The sequence below is a fragment of the Lissotriton vulgaris genome, chromosome 9 (genome assembly GCF_964263255.1).
Source record: "Lissotriton vulgaris chromosome 9, aLisVul1.2, whole genome shotgun sequence".
Lineage (NCBI taxonomy): Eukaryota > Metazoa > Chordata > Amphibia > Caudata > Salamandridae > Lissotriton > Lissotriton vulgaris.
Window position 1 is genome coordinate 857237171 of NC_141697.1, and position 20149 is coordinate 857257319.

Genomic DNA, 20149 nt, shown 5'->3' on the forward strand with positions numbered 1-20149 from the left:
ATGAAACTTATGGAGGAAATCAATGGTTTGCCTATGATAATATATTTCGTAAATCCAAGGAACATGATTCATCCCTGACATGGGATTGTTTTGACTCCATTTCATGGCAAAATATGGAAATGGGGAAGTCACCAGCATTGGGGGGAGAGATGGGCGAGTATTCCCGCCATTCGTCAGGGACGCCCTTTCGAGCAAGTTCCAACAATGAACGGAACTCAAGGAATAGCGGCAGCACAGGGAAAAAAGGGGTCTGCTGGAGCTTTAACAGGGGAAAATGTACTAGGCCACAGGGTTCTTGTAAATTCAGGCACGAATGTTCGGAGTGTGGCCAGTCCTCCCATCCGGAGAATACGTGCAGAGCCAAGACTAGCGATACGGGGAGTAGGGGTAGCGCCAAACAGGTCTGAAATGGTCCAGGGGGCGCCGCTACCGACCCCGGTTGATATCATGGCAATGATCCCTTGGCTAAACGAATACCCAGATCATACCTCCGCTGGGGTGTTGCGAGATGGTTTCTCATATGGTTTCCGCATCCCGGCGGGGGATTTTCAGGGTGAAGCACAATGTAAGAACCAACTATCGGTGCAGCAGAATGCGGCGGTGGTACAAGCAAAGATTGGTAAGGAGGTGGCCCGAGGTCGGGTTGCTGGACCATATGACAACCCGCCAGTTGCTAACTTTGTTTGTTCACCCCTGGGTGTAGTCCCCAAAAAAGATCCGGGGGAATTCAGGTTGATACATAATTTGTCAGCTCCAAGGGGTCTTTCGGTGAACGATGCGATTGACCCGGGAGTTTGTTCGGTGCGGTACGCATCTTTCGATGAGGCCGTCGCCATTTTGAATCGCCTAGGGCCCGGAGCGCTGATGGCTAAATCAGATATCGAGTCAGCGTTCCGGTTGCTCCCGGTACACCCAGACGATCAGCGTCTCCTTGGTTTCATGTTTCAGGGTCGCTATTACATGGATAAATGTATGCCAATGGGTTGCTCCATCTCTTGTGCTTATTTTGAAAGATTCAGTCGTTTTTTGCAATGGGCCTTCACAAGAATAACAGGGTTTACTCATGTGATGCATTACCTTGATGATTTTCTGTTCCTGGGGGCAGCTGGGGACATAGAGTGTGCACGAGCTTTGAATGAATTTTGTGATCTCATGAGGCGCTTTGGCGTGCCATTGGCACCCGGTAAGACAGTGGGGCCGTCTACTTCGCTCGAGTTTCTTGGAATAGAGCTCGATTCCGAAGAGGGGTGCTTCCGCTTGCCCAAGGAAAAGGTGGTAAAATTTGAGGCGTCGCTTAAAGCATGTATTAGCGCGACGAAAGTGAGATTACATCAGCTACAGCAGGTTGTGGGTCAACTAAATTTTGCCCTGAGAGTGATCCCAATGGCACGCCCGTTTTCCCGCTCTATTGCGCAGGCCATGGTTGGCCTTAAGGAAGGCCACCACCGCTCAAGGCTCTCGGCAGAGGTTCGGCAGGACATGCTCATATGGTTGGCATTCCTGGCGGATTTCAACGGTCGGGTCGTGTGGAACAAACCAGGGGTCTCCTCGGAGGAGTTGGGGTTGTGGACGGACTCGGCAGGGAGTGTCGGATTTGGCGCCATTTTTGGTAATCAATGGTCAGTACAAACCTGGCCGGCATGGTGGCACGAGAATGGGCTCACAGGTAACATAGGATTTCTTGAGCTGTTCCCTATTCTGGTGGCCTTGAAAACATGACCCGAGGGATTTCGTGACCGCGCGGTGGTGTTCTGGTCTGATAATATGACCGTTGTTGAGTGTATCAATAGTCAGGCTGCCCGCTGCAGGTGGATCTTGAGATTGCTGAAGGAAATTGTTTTGCTGTGTATGAGGCTAAACGTCCACTTTAGGGCAAGACATGTGCCAGGGGTGTTAAACCATGCAGCTGATGCGCTTTCTCGTTCCCGTATGCAGGCCTTCTGGGGTTTCCTACCCTCAGCGGACCCGGTGGCGGCACCTTTTCCCAAAGCTCTCTGGTCTCTCGGTGCCCCGGACTACAAGACCTCGTGGGAGAGAGTCTAGCTCCCAGGACAAGGAAGGCATACGAAGGGGCGTTCCGTTCCTATTGGTCCTTTTTGGGTTCTGCTGGGGGGGAGCTATGGGGCCAAGAGGAGTATGTCCTGAAGTTTCTGTTATCCTTACATCAGGCAGGCAAATCAGCAGCCACGGCACAGAGGCACCGGGCCGCTATTTCTTTCATGGCACGGGCCCATGGTATCCAGGACCCCACAGCGTCTTTTGTGGTTCAGAAGGCGCTGCGAGGGTGGCAACGCCTTGAGGGTCGCAGAGTGGATGACAGGCACCCGATAGGTCTGGAAAGGTTGGACCTCTTGATGTCAGTACTCCCTGCAACATGTTCATCTCAATCTGAGACAGTACTATTTAGAGCCGCTTTTTCACTAGCATTCCATGGGGCTATGAGGATAAGCGAGCTGGTAGCAAGGAACAAGCAGGATACGGGGGGGGACTGTGCCGAGAGCACATCCAAATTAAAGGGGAATCAATGGTGGTCTCGTTTGCCAGGTCCAAGACCGATCAGGTAGCGAACGGGGATTGTGTAGTAGTCCACCGGATTCCCGGATCGCCCATGTGCCCGGTAGCCTGCGTTGAGGGATATTTGGCGCAGAGGGCGGCAGCATGGGGGGGAAGCTTACTGAGGCACGCCGACGCCACCCCACTGACGAGCTTTCAGTTCCAACGGGTGCTGGCGATGGCGATTACAGCCGCAGGCTTGAACCCGTGCGAGTTTGGGACCCATTCCTTCAGGATAGGGGCTGCTACTGAGGCCGCAGCCAGGGGTCTGAGTGTTGATAAAGTAAAACAGTTGGGGCGTTGGTCCTCGAACTGTTATAAACGGTACGTGCGGTTGCACATGTTGTGAAGTTAATATCATGAACTCACGCTTCTTGTTTTTGTTTGGTTTTACAGTTTCGCAAGCTTACGAGGCGGGGCAGACTGTGCAGTCGACCCGACACCAGGGGACCAGCGGTCAAAGGACACCGGCTGTGGACAGAGTGGTGTGGGTCGTGGGACACTCATACGTGAGGCGTGCCGCAGACGTATTCAAAGCAGGTGACATGATTCACATGGCTGGGGAATACGGGTACAGGGTGACCTTCTACGGAAGGGGCGGGCTCTGTATTGACCAGTTTCAGGATTTTATGGAGGGTTTGTTAGGGCGGACGAGGTCACCGCCATCTATACTCATAGTGCATCTTGGGGGCAATGATTTGGTGACCATTGGTCGGCGAGTGCTTCCGAGGTAATATTATCCACTGTAAGTTGGTTGGCAAAAAGGGTCCCTGGGTGCACAATTGCATGGTCCCACATGATCCCACGGAAGGTGTGGCGGGGGGCTAATTCTGTGTCTGCTTTAAATCATTCTGTGAAGAAAGTAAATAACAAACTTGGTAGATTGTTTCGTACAAATGCATTGCATTCTATTCCGCATGGGTGTATCAGGGGGGATCAGATGTATCTGGAGGACGGGGTTCATTTGTCCCGGGTGGGGAATGATTTACTCATAGGAGACTTCATAGCTTGGTTGAAGAATTTGTAGCCATGACCTTTAAGTAGGAGTTTTGTGGGGGGTCCGGATAGCCGGTCAACTATCCGGGCCTGTGGCGGTAAGGTCATGATCGGTGAGCAGTAATTGGAAGATCCCTAGAGGTTTGGGCGTCACCCATTACGGATGGGAGCGCCCGGAGGAGGCGGCCGTTGGCCCCTCAAACGGGAGGCGGTCCCATCTAAGGATGGGACGCCGAAAGGGAAGGCGGCCATAGGCCCCTTCACTGGGGAGGAGGGGCTACGGACCCCTCCTCGGAATTTCCCGGGGCCCGGACATCTGCGACGGCAGGTGTGGTAAGTTGTGTGGGGTGGGAGGGGGGTCTACGCTACCTTCTAGACACCTCACACGAGTCCTCGGACGACCACTAAGATGGCGTCGAGTTAACAGGGGGCCCCCGCTAAGGCAAGGGAAATTGGAAGTTGGCACAGATGTACAGTCCTCTGTGCGCCCGCCCCTCACAAGTGAGGGGGGAATTGGTATTGGGGATCTGACACCGGTTACGACCTTGCCGTTGGCCCGTAACGTTAGGATGTACAATTTCAATGTTCAGAAATGCATTTGCAGGATGTTTAGTATCGGCTAGGAGAACCTTTCTATTAGAGATGTGTTAAGGTCAGCCAAGAACATCGTACTGTATAAATGAAATTGTACATGATATGAAACTGTTATTTTAATGTTTTAATTTTGTTTCATATTTTAATAAATACGGCCGGGAAGGGTAACTCCCTCCCGCCTTCCAAAAGTTCAGAACCGTTTCCGTCTTCCCATCCTTGGGGATTTGTGTTGAGAGGGGGTGGCGGGTATCTCAGCCATATGGAAAGGGGCGACCACTCGGTCCCCCCGAACGTATGGTGGAGTACCCCGATCTCCCCGGGAAACCATTTTGGGCGGGAGGCGTGTCCCGGCTGGTATGCCCGAAGGGGCGTAGCTGGGGCGCGCCTTTTACCGCCCAAGAAGGGGTTGTCCTAGACACCGACACCGCCAGCCACGCCCGGGGGGTGGATTGGAGGAGGGTCTACGCCCGCCCGAAGAAGGATAAAAGGAGCGACAAGCCAAGGAAGCATCCTCTTGTTCCTGTGCTCTGAAGCTGCACCCCCGCGTTGCACGTGAGCTCGAGATGGAACGAAGAGCCAATTTTGACCCACCCACCAGCCCCTGTTGACAGCGATTTGTTGGAATAAAATTGATTGACGTGAATTGGTTTCTCTTACAGGTTGTCTTGGAATAAAGTTGATAATGTGTGGTGTAATAAAGGATGATTTTCGTTTTTAACATGTTTTCTTAGCAGAAATGTTTGCGAATAAATTTAATGGTGATGCTCAGTAGAGTTCTACGTGAAATCGTTTGATGTAATAATTTCCTTTTCGTTAGCTTAGTTCAAAATGTCGTATTTATTTCTGGTCGGGCGGTAAGGTCATGATCGGTGAGCAGTAATTGGAAGATCCCTAGAGGTTTGGGCGTCACCCATTACGGATGGGAGCGCCCGGGGGGAGGCGGCCATTGGCCCCTCAAACGGGAGGCGGTCCCATCTAAGGATGGGACGCCGAAAGGGAAGGCGGCCATAGGCCCCTTCACTGGGGAGGAGGGGCTACGGACCCCTCCTCGGAATTTCCCGGGGCCCTGACATCTGCGACGGCAGGTGTGGTAAGTTGTGTGGGGTGGGAGGGGGGTCTACGCTACCTTCTAGACACCTCACACGAGTCCTCGGACGACCACTAAGATGGCGTCGAGTTAACAGGGGGCCCCCGCTAAGGCAAGGGAAATTGGAAGTTGGCACAGAGGTACAGTCCTCTGTGCGCCCGCCCCTCACAAGTGAGGGGGGAATTGGTATTGGGGATCTGACACCGGTTACGACCTTGCCGTTGGCCCGTAACGTTAGGATGTACAATTTCAATGTTCAGAAATGCATTTGCAGGATGTTTAGTATCGGCTAGGAGAACCTTTGTATTAGAGATGTGTTAAGGTCAGCCAAGAACATCGTACTGTATAAATGAAATTGTACATGATATGAAACTGTTATTTTAATGTTTTAATTTTGTTTCATATTTTAATAAATACGGCCGGGAAGGGTAACTCCCTCCCGCCTTCCAAAAGTTCAGAACCGTTTCTGTCTTCCCATCCTTGGGGATTTGTGTTGAGAGGGGGTGGCGGGTATCTCAGCCATATACTTGGAGGACAGTTGTAAATTTCCCGGGAAAATACATTAGCCTGGAACATTGTAAGTGATAAACTGTAAATGTATCTGGGTCCTTTGCTTTACAAGTCAGAGTGAGAAAAAAAAGGTGGGGCTTTCATCATTTGGGAAAAAAAAAATGTTCGAAAGCAATGAAAAGCGTAATTTTTAGGTCATATAACCAAGCCTTTCATTATTAGAATAACAAAAGTAAAATGAACCAATGAAACGTTTTATTAACAAGTCACATGACCTATTATGCTTATTTTATGCGCTGCGCGCCGCGCTCTGGATCGTTTCCGGGAAGCTGAGCCTTGCGCATCGGAGCACTTCCGGGTGCGCTAACGCGGCGCGTCATATGACGCATTACGCAACAACGCAGGTCCAGAATATAGTCAAAATGTCTCCACCAACCAGCGGTCGGAATGCAACCCCTTTCAGCAGTCCAAAAAGTTCTGTTAAATGACAACAGAAGGGACAGGACACAAGAATCATCAGTCAAAGAGGGGAGGGCAAGTTCTTCTCTACCGGGTCACGTTGGGGCTCCACCGGAACTGATTGAATTGGTAGTCTACAGTGTTTCTGGATGTTTCAGATTGAAGCTGGCATCAGCATGAGAGCACCCAATTCTAAAACAGTAAATGCTTGGATAACAATCAATCAAATGTAGAGGGAAGCAGGCATGACGGGTTACAATGGGGGCAAAGGCTTACGTTACCTACCCTTCACTATCTGCAAAGACAGAATACCCCTAAAAGAAAAGAGGGGGGGGGCAGCGTTCAAAGCACATCAGCGTGCATAAATACGAAAATGTTTTTACCTACCACGTACTTGACATTTTACAGCTTTTGATATTTGCTATTAAAAAACCATTGAAATTCACTGAAAAAACCATAGGTTATAGACCATATATAGTTAGGAATTAGCATTTACAAAACCTTAATTTACTCGCACAAAACCATAGAAATTCGCATATATAGTTAGTTGCAATAACTATATATCGCGCACCCGCAATCCACTGCTGATGATGTCACATATTACATAATTTATGACATGGTCAGTGACATCACTGATGACATCACGTATGACATCATCCAGTGTTTGTATGTTTCTGTAAAGTTAAAATATGTCTTACATATTGAAGAATGAGTGGATGTATAAGTGTCTGGATGAAGGATTTAGTAGGTGCATGACTGACTGTATGAGAGAGTGATTAAATGTGTCTCACTGAGTGCATGGGTTAGTGACTAAACTGTCTTAATTTGTGTATCATTATGTCTGTTGTTCTGTAAACTGCTGCATGTGTTAATCAGTAGCTATATGAGTAACTATATGGGTTATTGATTGGTTGCCCAAGTATTTGTATGGGAGACTGAGTATGTGTGTGGGTGGCTGGGAGGTGTATGACTCTGTGCATAGATGTGTGAGCAGTTTATTCACTAGATGTATGGGTTCAAACGTGCATGTGGAAACAGCTGTATGGGCAGTTGACTGTGTGCATGAGTGGATTGGTGAGTGAATGGATATCTCAGTGCTACATGTCAAAGTAAGTACATATGTAAAACACAGTACATGTGAGAGTTGACATATATAAATAACTGTGCATAAGAGCCAGTGAATGTGTGAGTGGCTGTATGGATCATTATAAACTTGTATCAGGGATTGTATAAGAGAGTACATATGTGTTAGTATATGTTTGAATAAATAAGGTGTGTATAACTGTATAGTTGAGGAAATGGACGTGTGATTGATTTTTTGCATGACTGCCTAGGTGTGTGAGTAAGTCCATGGATGAGTGACAGTCTGTGAGTGTCTGTTTACACTGATTGTATCTAAGGTTATATTACAGTCTGAAGAGGTTCATCGTATTATCACATGAATGATGTCATCAATGATGTGTTCAGTAATGTCAAATGAGATGTCATCAGTGATGTCATCAGTGAATTCATTTGAGATGTCATCAGTGATGTCATCAGTGATATCATTTGAGATGTCATCAGTGTTGTCATCAGTGATGTCATTTGAGATATCATCAGTGATGTCATCAGTGATGTCACTGACCATGTCATGAATGATGTAATATGTGACATCATCAGCAGTGGATTGCGAGTGCGCGATATATCGTTATTGCAACTAACTATATATGCGAATTTCTATGGTTTTGTGCGAGTAAATTAAGGTTTTGTAAATGCTAATTCCTAACTATATATGGTCTATAACCTATGGTTTTTTCAGTGAATATATATATATATATATATATATATATATATATATATATATATATATATATATATATATATATATATATATCCTTTCGAGAAGCTCCTGCTGGCAAACCAAACGCTTAAAGAAGTGGCTCGTGTCCGGCGGAGCAGCCGGAAACAATATCCCAGTAGAAAACGGCGTACCAACGAGCACTTAGAGGAACAAAACACGGGAGTCAGGTCAAGTTTCCAGAGCAAAGGGTTTATTAATCCATAAACCTCGTGACGCGTTTCGCGCTTAGAAAGCGCTTGTTCACACAAAGTCTGCACCGTTACAATCACGCTATATGGGCATTCTCACTTCCGTGTAATGGACAACAACAAAGGACTTGTTTGTGGTCGCCATCTTTGAGTGGTGAAACATTCATTGTTGTCAAAAATTGAAACAATAACAGAAACGTGTACGAATTATCGTGTAAAGTATGCAACCACATCGGGCGGCATCATATTATAATTGCTAGTGCATTATGCATGACATAAATTACCAAACGTGTGGAAATCTAGCTAATTCGCTTGTTAGTGCGTTTATCAGCATAATATGTAAAACATATAAGCCACTGGCAAAGGAAAACTGTACTCAGATAAGTATGGTTAGGTTATCTGATACCTTACAATCATGAAAGCAGGTCAAGATCATTAATGTAATCAAAAGCGCTTGCTATTCAATCCATTAGAGACATAAAGTTAAAGGGCTTCATGATTGGTACGCACAAGTATTAAGGATGAAATGCAAAATAACTGTGCGTTATGATCTAAAAATATATATATGTACTCTACGTACAAGCGCTTGTTAGTGCGCAAATAATACATATCATAATTATTCATTTCAGGAATTACCATACATAAAAAACTTTTTTTGCCATGCAAAAAAATATAAAAGTCTCAAGCTGTAAGGAATAAATCATCCAGCTATGTAAGTCCATAAGTGCTGTCCATAGCCCATATGTATAGGAGCAAGGTGCAAGCCCTTAGATGGAATGAGTGAAGTTCACCTGTTGATAGTGTCCAAATTTCACACGTGTTATTCAAAGTCCAACATTACCGTGAAAATCAAATATGAAAGTAAAATACATCCGTGGGTGGGAGAGAGGAGGAGAAAAGAGTCATGACGGTAGGCAGGGATACCGCCACACACAAGCCTGTGGTGGGGACCCTCACCTTCATCCTGTATAATGTGGAAAAGAGAGAGAAAGACATCAGTTCATTCGCAGTAACTACAAACAAGTACAGAGTATTATTCACATAGATGTCTGCTCATTTCTTCATCCATATTATGGCCTTTCGGAGATTTAGTGCATAAATTAATAATGTACTTGGACTCCCTCTGTCTGAGATGTAATTCCCTGTTGCCACCTCTGGGGCCCAGGTTGACCTGTTCCAATATGAAATAGGACAATTTGGTGGCATCAGAGAAATGACAGGCTTCAAAATGACGGGCCACCGGATATTGTTTGTCATTTTTTGTGATGGCCCGAAGATGTTCCAAAATTCTTTTTTTGGCCATATGTTTCGTGCTGCCCACGTAAAGGAGATTACATGGACAGACGAGAACATAGACTACATAAGTAGTCGTACATGTCAGGAATTGTTTAATTTGTACAGTTTTGCAAGAGCTGGGACACCAGTATTCCTTCTTCATCTGTCTGTTGTTACAGGCCTTGCAATGGCCGCATGGATAAAAACCACATAAATCCACACCCCTTTTAGTTTTAAGGTTGCTGATTTCATCATGTACCAGGAGGTCTCTGAGTGTCTGAGTGTCTGACCTCGTCTATATGTGATACTCGGTCTCGCTGGTAAGCTGGCACCTATTATCAGATCAGCTTTCACAATGTTCCAATTCTTTGCAATGATCTTGCGAACATTGTCTGCATTGCCATTGTAATTCATAATGATCCTAGTTGTGTTATCTTGTTCTTCAATGTCATAGGGGGAAACTGTGGTTTTGGTGAAAAGGCTATCTCGTTTGACAAGTTTAACTCTGTCTTTAGCTCTTTGTATCACCCAACTGGGATAGCCTCTCTCCCTGAAACGCTTGGACATGGTAAGTTCTTCTTTCTGGTAATCAATGTCAAGTTCTTGGTACGCTTTATATATATATATATATATCCATACTAATATTATAAAGAGAGAGCCCAAATCTTTGAGGCGGGTAATCTCAGTAACCACAGCACCAATCACAACACCCAATACAGCGTTGGAAAGGGCATTTGAAGCAGAAGGACATAGGCTATGCAGACGCCCACCATATACATTTGAAAGGTAAAAGAACCGTGCCAGAACCCTGCCAGCAAAGTAGTCCCTTGTGGGCGAGTCTGCGTTCTGCTGTGGGCGTGTATTTATTGTATACAAAAGACCATAGATTATAGGCGGAGGATGGGTTTAAAAATGTTTATTTAAAAAAATAGCGTTTATGTACATAACATGTCTTTATATTTATATTTACATGTATACAAAATGACAATGTGCAATAATTAGCTAACTTTTCCTATTGATTGTGTTTTGTTAGTTACAGAGCTACAAACGCCGAACATCTAGTCTTCTGTTTATTCACACTATCATGTGACCTGTGATGTCAAGCAATGGGTGTGGTTACTTTTAACTTTAAATGGTAGATGGCGTTTGCACTAATTTGCACGTGAACAAGGGCTTTAGGGCTTGAAACGAGTTGTGTGTTTGTGTCTTTGAATAAAAGAAGATTATTGCCCAGAAAAACGGAGAGGTCTGTGTCTCTTTCCTCGCCAAACCGCCGCGCGTGGAAGTTGGAAGTGGTTCGAGTGTCCAGGATTTATATATATATTTATATATATATCCATACTAATATTATAAAGAGAGAGCCCAAACCTTTGAGGCGGCTAATCTCAGTAACCACAGCACCAATCACAACACCCAATACATCGTTGGAAAGGGCAGTTGCAGCAGAAGGACATAGACTATGCAGACGGCCACCATATACATTTAAATAGTAAAAGAACCGTGCCAGCAAAGTAGTCTCTTGTGGGCATGTCTGCGTTCTGCTGTGGGCGTGTGCTGGGGGCGTGACAAATGCTGGGGGCGTGTGGTACGATTCGCCCTTCATGCCATGTGTGTCGTAATTGTGCCGCATCAAGGGGCAGGCTGGGGGCGTGACACGCTGGGGCCGTGACAAACGCTGTGGGCGTGTGTCCACGCTGTAGGCATGTGTCCGCCCTTCATGCCATGTAAAGTGCCAATTACGCAATTGCACCGCATCAAGGGGCACGCTGGGGGCGCGACAAACGCTGGGGGTGTGACAAACACTGGGGGCATGTGCTACGTTCCTCACTTCATGCCATCTGGGTCGTACATTAATCAGATCGTCTGCTGTGGCCTTGTGCTGGGGGCGTCACAAAGGCGTTCACCTCGCAAGACTCCCTTGGGGGACTTCCCGTTGTCTCACACATACTGGGGTGCCGAATGCAGTGTGTGCCTTGGCCTGGGTGCGTCTGAAAGGGCCGAACGCAGTGTGTGGCTAGGCCTGGGTGCGTCTAAAAAGCACTCTGGGCCGAAGAGCGTTGGTGTGGGTCATAAAAAAATAAGAACAGCGGGAAACAATCATTCAAGACTCACACAATTCTAATTGTTAGACGGTCGCCGCTGGCCCTCAAGCCGGGGCACAAGTGACTGAGCGGACAATTACTGCAGCCTCTCATGCGCGCTGTTACTGAACTATCACATTAAACCAAATTACACGTGCCTGCTAACATCAGCCAGTGCTGTAGCCGGGCTCAGGCGGCGGATCACTACACTAAATACATGCCCCTGCTAACATGAACCAGGGCTGCAGCTGGGCCTCAAGCGGGGGGACACTCACCTGCTAACATCAACCAGGGCTGCAGCTGGGCCTCAAGCGGGGGGAACACGCGAATGACCGTATCTGAATACACACATGACGCACATTCTATTTCATACCCGGACAATGTCAGGACGGGCTGCCAGTAGGATTTATATTTTGGCGGACGGGATAGCCATCAACGTTGTGAAGGGAGTAGCCCACCCATCAAGTTCTAAATCATGCTTAGTCTACTCATATCATCAGTAAATATTGGTTTGGCTAGCTCACTGTACCACATCTAAACTCCCAACCTTCCAAAGGTATGGATATTGTCAGTAACCTCAAAAATGACAACTCTGATTCCCAAGGAATTCGAGGAAACAGATCCAACACTTTAGTTTCTCACCTTTGTATGTCCAAAGTGTTGCAAAGATGATTCATTTTCAAACCTTGATTGAAAAGATCTGATCCTTTTAAATAACATGGGATCTGCGATTATCAAACAGATGAAACAGATCATTGTTATAAGCATTATTAGAATGGTGAAAAACACAATCAATTCAACCATGTTAATTATTCCTAATGTTATTACTATCTATTCATAATACTTCTACCATCACAATAACATATTGGAAGTATCCTTCTGCCAGACCTAGTTGGAATGATTCAACCCCATACCATTGTAAAATATCTCAGGAAAATATCCTCAGTGCATTAACGAATGCATACTGCCTGAAGGTGCAAACTTGCACTAATCTCTGATTGTGCTGTAATCTTCCTTCTGAGGATCAATGTTGAGGCCTGCGGGGCTGACTTTCATTCACAGCCCTCTGCAGCATTCATGATGACTCTGATGTGAAGTGCCTCCCACTGACTTCAACAAGGGCATGGTTTAAATAATAAACCACCTGCCTTATTACATTCTGCTAGAGATGAAGAATTACAATGTTTTTTAGTCTGAAAGGATAAAACAAATGGAACAGTCTATAGAACAACGTCTATTAAAAATAAATGTGTGCATGGCACACTGTTGTATTTGTGAAAAACATGTGCAAACCATCATCTTAAAAAGATGCTAAGCTAAAAACTAAAATGGAGACCACATATCATCCCTACAACAAAAGAATCTTAAACATTATTTTAAATAGAAGTATTAATGTATAATTAATTATCTAAATATTTATGTAGAAATCCCACCTACAGCAAAATGTTTAATTTTTATTTAATATACATTAACAATTACTAATTGTTATTTATAAAATAATTGTAATTCATTTAAATAAAAAATAAGCTAAATATATTTTAAATTTCATTTAAAAAAGCCTTATTAAAAAGTATAACACACTATTTTTTTAATTATATATATTTTGAACTAAGAATCTATATATTGTTTAAGCCAAATAAATTAACTTAATGTAACTTTATTTCCTATGAGGCTTTATTTCTATAGAAGGATATTGCAAGTCCAGGAGAGGATCATGGGGGGTGCTGAACTTACTCCAAGTCATATACTTGTGCCTGTTTTACCACCTTTAAAAGTGCAGTTTATGAAAGTCTGTGGGCTGACTCTTTTGTGGATGGGTGTCTGTCCTCGCCATAACATCTAAACTTTTTCTAAATCTTTCCTATTTAGTATTAAGTATTCCCCATTTGTCATCTGCTCCCTCCATCCCTTCCACATTTACTACACAAATGCAGACGCACATGTGTGGAGATAGGAGCAGCTGAGACGGAAATCTCTGCACTTAAGTTAGTGAATACCATTTTGTTGTATGTAATAAACATTCTACACACTGCAGCTGTGAATAGAGCTCATAATTTTCATGTACATCTACTGAGTGCCCTTGCCTTTGAGAGCTGTGTTGTGTAAGCAACAAATTAAATCTAATGTAAAGCAATTCTATTTCTGTGTAATGCTCAATACTATTTCATAAACTCTTGGGTGTCCAGCCCAAGAGTGGTGACCATTGGTAATTCAATGTAAATGCATTTGGCTTAAAAAAATATTCTTTGTTATAGGGGGCCAAAATACCACATGTTCTGACAATTATTTTCTATTCCATTCCTAGAGTCACCCTTTGATGACACCCACATCTTTACTAATGCTGTTTCCAATGTCATCTGTTCCATTGTATTTGGGAAGCGTTTTGAATATGAAGACAAGGAGTTTGTGAAACTGCTCAACATGATGACCAGCATAATTCCACTGTTGAATTCTCTATCTGTACAGGTAGATCCACTTTTCAGCATATATGTTGCTATAGTATTCTGATGTCCTTTGATTTTTTTCTCTTGCTCTTCAGTTAATAATCTGTGCTTATTGATTGAAAATCGGAGTAGGTGGTTATCATGCAGGAATCTACACATACACCATCACCAGCGGCGTCACTAGGGTGGGTGTCACCCAGTGCAGGTAACTCATGGCTTTTAGCACCACACAGACTTGTAGGCGTCAAGAGGAGGCAATGTTACATGGATACTAGGGGCCGCAACCACTGTCTGGCAAAATATGATCGCCAGAGAATCACCTTGGTGGGACTCTGCCCTCATGTGGGCGGTCCCAAGAGCCCACATGACTTGATCAGCTGACCTGCCCATGTGGTGGGGCCACACACTTGTCGCCTGATTCCAGCAGTGTTGCACTGTCTTTAAAAGACCAGCATTGCAAGATGTGACAGACTTCTCTGCAGCCTCCATTGATGACCATAGACTGGCGTCGCAGAGGGCACCAGTCAGTGCACTCTCCCCTGAGCCCCAGGCCAAGTCTTGAGAGAAGCCCCTGCTACCTACTTAGACGCTAGCAGCAGAGCCCCATTAACTGAAGCCTCAAATGGGTACTCCAAGCACTGCAATGACAACTCAAACTCTAAATAATACTTGCAGTAGCCCAAAACTACTCAGTCTAGGACCCTACCTACAGTGCAACGCAAGAGCACAGCAAGCATCGCTAAGTCACCAGGCAAGTCCTGGCATTCAGGCCCGGACTGGCCGTTGCGGGCACCGGGCAATCCCCTGGTGGGCCGCATGGGTGGGGGCCGTTTTGGGCCCTTGGGGGCCGTTTTTGTTACAGGGTCTGCAAAAACGGCCCTGTAACAAAATCGTCGAAAAACCGGCCCTGGCAAAGAGGGCGGTCGGCCGAGCACTTTGCCAGGGCTGGTTTAGGTTCCCAGTCCTGCCCTGCTGGCATTTGAGACCTAGGTGTTATCAAAAGAGGATACTCCAGCCCTTATGGGAAGTCACTGCCTAATACATTCACGTCATTTGTAGCACTTTCTGTGGATAACTTTTTATCCCTGAACACTTTTATTGCAATGGGACATGTAGTTTTCTTTTACACGTCATACAGAATGGGCACAAATTCAATATAAAACCAGAGCAAACACAAGGAGAGGATGGACGGAGCGCTGAAACTTTTCAAACACTCACCCCTAGTCACAGATCTGGGTTGAATCCATCATAGTTCTTTAGCTCACTTCGCCACCCCAGTTCAGACACAGCTATATGCTAATCAGATTTTATGTAGTGTATAACTTCAAAATCATTCAACATTAGACAACTGCAGTACCTGAACTCTCAAAGAGGAGCAGTGTGGGCGCAGATGGAAACCTGGGTTACTCCTAAATCTTTGGCATGAGTTAATGCACTGCATAATGCCTGGCCCTGTCTATTAGTTCTTTGGTAGTGCAAAAACATTGGTGTATCTGCACCCCATGGCATATTAGAGAATAGGGAGGTGTCGGAGTGTCTCAGTAAAAAGAAGAAGGTAGGCAGTGACCAGGGCTGGAAATCATACCTTTCACAAGAGTCCTTTGTGCCTTTGGAGAAGACTGATGTGTTAGTCACAAGGGACAGAATGATAATGAGTAACGTGGCCTCCTGGTGCTTGGGCAGGGCCAAGTATGGTTTTGTCAGGGTTGTAGAGAAGCACTGAGTAAGGTAGGCCCAGTCCCAGGTAAGGCAGCTTTGTGGCTCCAAGGCTTTTGTATCTAAGGCAGCTTTCAGTTGTATGAGCAGAATGGGAAAATCTGGCTTCAGGTGCTGTCAGACATTCTGTGTGAGTGCCCCCTCACATGTTCTGCGTGTACCCCTTCACATTCTGTATGGGTACCTCCACCTTCACATTCTGTGAGGGTACCTCCCCCCTCACATTCTGTGCGTGTACCCCTCACATTTTGTGTGCGTAACCCCTCACATTATGTGTGTGTACCCCCTCACATGTTGTGCGTGTACCCCCTCACATGTTGTGTGTGTACCACCTCACATGTTGTGCATGTACCCCCTTCACATTTTGTGCATGTACCCCCTCACATTCTGTGCGAGTACCCCCTCACATTCTGTGCGAGTGCCCCCTCACATTCTGTGAGATTGTCCCCACACATGTGCATTTACCCCCTTCACATTCTGTACGGGTACCTCCCCCTTCACATTCTGTCTGTGTACCACCCCCCTCACATTCTGTGCATGTACCCCCTCATATTTTGTGCATTTATCCCCTAACATTATGTGTGTGTACCACCTCACATGTTGTGCATGTACCCCCTCCCATTCTGTGCGAGTGTCCCCTCACATTCTGTGCGAGTCTCCCCTCACATGTTGGGTGTGTAGCCCCTTCACATTCTGTGCTTGTACCTCCCACTTCACATTTGTGCGTGCACCTCCCCTTCACATTCTGTGCGTGTACCTCCCCATCACATTCTGTGCGTGTACCTTCTCTCATTACGTGCGTGTACCTCCCCTTCACATTCTGTGCGTATACCTCCCCTCACATTTTGTGCCTGTACCCCCTCACATTATGTGTGTGCACCTCCCCCCTCAAATTCTGTGCGTGTACCTCCTCACATTATGTGCGTGTACCCCCTCATATTATGTGCATGCAGTGTACCTCCCTCTCACATTATGTGCATGTACCCCCTCACATTTTGTGTGTTTACCCCCTCACAATATGTGCGTTTACCTCACCCTTAACATTGTGTGCATGTACCGCCCCCTAACATTGTATGCATGTACCTCCCCCTCACATTCTGTGCATGTACCTCCCCCACACATTATGTGCGAGTGCCCCCCTTCCCATTCTGTACTGGTACCTCCACCATCACTTTCTGTATGGGTACCTCCCCCTTCACATTCTGTGCATGTACCTCCCCCTTCACATTTTGTGCATGTACCCCCTCACATTATGTGTGTGTACCAACCCCTTCACATTCTGTACGGGTACCTCCCCCTTCACATTCTGTACGGGTACCTCCCCCTTCACAATCTGTATGGGTACCTTCCCCCTCAAATTATATTTGTGTACCTCCCCCTTCACATTCTGTACGGGTACCTCCCCCCTCACACTGTGTGTGTGTACCTCCCCCCTCACATTGTGTGCATGTACCTCCCCCCTCACATTTTGTGCGTGTAACCCGTCTTCCTAAGAGTGCAAACACAGCACTGAGGCCCTCCACCCCAGTTCTGTACCCATGATCCCCTGCCTCTCTGGGGCGGCAGGGCACCCTCCTCCTGCCCTACGTCTCGGGGGGACCAGCTCGCCCCATGCGCACTGGATACTCTGGTCCCAGTCCGGGCTTTATTTCTGCAAATCATCGTTTTCTAGTGTGTTAATCCAACTGCTTCCTTTGGAAACAAAGACTACAATTCCCAGAATGCACGGGTAGGTCTAGGAATAAGATAGCCTGTCTTAACCCGGCTGTCTTGCAATGAAGTGTGCTTATGTTATGCCTGGCTCACTTGGTTGTCCCTGAAGGGAGATACGTGTACCAGTTCTGTTATGTTGCTGGAGAAGCTGCCCGATGTTTGCTCCTGGAGCGCCTACACTTGCCAACCGCGGCGCTGGTTGCCTCTGGTCTGCAGCTGCAGAACCTGTACCTGGCCTCCAAAGACTAATATTTTGCATTTTGGTCACTGTCACGGTCTGTACCCCCGCATCCCCCTAGTGACGCCACTGACCATCACACATCACTGCTCGCAATCAAATGCAGATTGATGCACCCCACTCCTTCATTTCTGCCTCAGTCCACCTAAAGACGTAACCTGCATTCTCTACTGCTGCAGCATATTTCAAAGCTTTACAAATGTCCACAACCTGACAGGTTATTGTGAGGGAGGGTGCTGTGTTATTATTTTTCAACACACTGGCCGGAGCAAATTAGGAGTTGATCTTGCTTATCCTTGGCTTGTTCTGGTGATCTGCTAAGACAGCTGTAGCATGTTACTGATGTACATTGTGGTTCACCCTACCTTCTGGGGAATACAAGACTTCAGACTGTCATGGTAGACAGTGCGTAAGTATGTATGTGTGAATCCACTGGTGTGGAGGTTAAGAGCAGGGGAGGAGGGGGAGAGATTGCCCAAGTAATGCCCAAAATGTTTCAGGTAATCCAAAGATTTCAAGATTTAAATGGCAAGCAAGTTCAGCAGAAAGGGCTAAGGAGAAGGCAGATGTAATTGCTTTTTCCCACGTATGCTATTACTTTTCACCAAGAGGAAGCACTCCATGAAAAGAACAGAGCAAGATGAGTGAGGCAAGGGAAAAACAGGTCTACAAGAGGGATTTAATAGACAGGATATTTATTGCTTTAGGTGCTACTAAGTCTGGGCAGTGCCCAGGACACTACTGTGAGTTTCTTAACTGCAGCAAATGCAATATGTGGTATTGGAGCTCGAACTATTGCAGCTATTGATACTAGCCTTGTTTTCTAATGGATCCTCATTCCAAGATTTGAATTACAATTACTGAGATTCACAAGAGACCAGTATTCTTTTATTTTTATCACTACGCCCCAGAGTCAGGAACGTGCAATTTGTACACTTGCTACCTTCCCTGGATTCTGTAGCTCTTTCTCAAGCAACCTCTTTGAAATCAGACCCTGATTCCCCATTATGCACATTCTCCAGGTTAGATACAGAAGAAACTATCAAAGCTTGATATGATAGGCATTCAAATGTCTATTATAAAGGAAATGTGTGGTTAGCCCAAAGATTACCTAGAGTCACTAGAGTTGCCAAGTGCCCCCAATTGATCATGGTCTCATAAATGTATGCCTCGCACATGTTCATGATTTGCTGACATATATTTGCTCTAAAATGACCACAGTGATCAAGGTAAAACATGGAAAAATCAAATGAATCGTAACTTATTTAATGAACCATTCACTGTACTTAGCATGTGTACTAACGGATATATGATATTAGCACGCATACTTTTAGCACGCATACCATTACCACGCATTTTTTACAACGCAGGACCTTTTACAACGAATACCTTTACAACGCATTACACTACAACGCAGATACTATTACAACGCATACCATTACAGCGTAAGTATAGGTAGTTAAATAATATTTTTAAATAATGTAATAAATAATTATTTAAATATTTTAATTAAATATTAAATGTTTTATTTTTTAATATTTTAATTAATTATATTAATTTTTATTTAATAATTTGTAAATAATATGTTAAAAATACCCCTGTACCCCAAAACCCAAACCCAGCCCTGAAACCTAAAAATACCCCTGTACCCCAAAACCCAAACCCAACCCTGAAACCTAAAAATACCCCTGTACCACAAAACCCAAACCCAACCCTGAAACCTAAAAATACCCCTGTACCCCAAAACCCAAACCCAACCCTGAAACCTAAACATACCCCAGTACCCCAAAACCCAAACCCAACCCTGAAACCTAAAAATTCCCCTGTACCCCAAAACCCAAACCCAACCCTGAAACCTAAAAATACCCCTGTACCCCAAAACCCAAACCCAAACCTGAAACCTAAAAATACCCCTGTACCCCAAAACCCAAACCCAACCCTGAAACCTAAAAATACCCCTGTACCCCAAAACCCAAACCCAACCCTGAAACCTAAAAATACCCCTGTACCCCAAAACCCAAACCCAATACCCCTAATAAATGTTTTTTAAAAAAGATAAACTTACCTATACTTACGTTGTAATGGTATGCATTGTAATAGTATCTGCGTTGTAGTGCAATGCGTTGTAAAGGTATTCGTTGTAAAGGGTCCTGCATGGTAATAGTTTCGTTGTAACAGTATTTCGTGCTAAAAGATGCGTGGTAACAGTTACATACCGTACTAATGCATGCATGGCTTATTCTTTGAGACAATGTATATGCTACTGGCACTCAAGTAGATGTGTCTACTGGTAGAGGGAGACTTATACATTTCCTGGTCTAAAATTTGTACTCCTTGAGAGCCAAGGGGGCCCTCTCTGTCTGCTAGGGCTGAGTTGACAAGGCAGTTGCAGTGGAACCAATTGCCTAGCTTGCTCCAAAATGATGAAGGGATGCGGAAGTCCAAGGCATAGCCT

At 45.5% G+C, this 20149-nt stretch overlaps 1 protein-coding gene across 1 annotated transcript in view; it reads left to right on the forward strand.

Annotated features, from left to right (window-relative positions):
* The first annotated feature begins 13736 nt into the window (after nucleotides 1-13736).
* The window catches only part of LOC147692370 (cytochrome P450 2A13-like), a 162133-nt gene continuing 155720 nt past the window's right edge, over nucleotides 13737-20149 (forward strand). Inside the window, exon 1 of the mRNA XM_086938593.1 lies at nucleotides 13737-14049. Coding sequence (XP_086794719.1) covers nucleotides 14005-14049 — 45 coding nt within the window. The 5' untranslated portion in view covers nucleotides 13737-14004. The remainder of the gene's footprint in view (nucleotides 14050-20149) is intronic.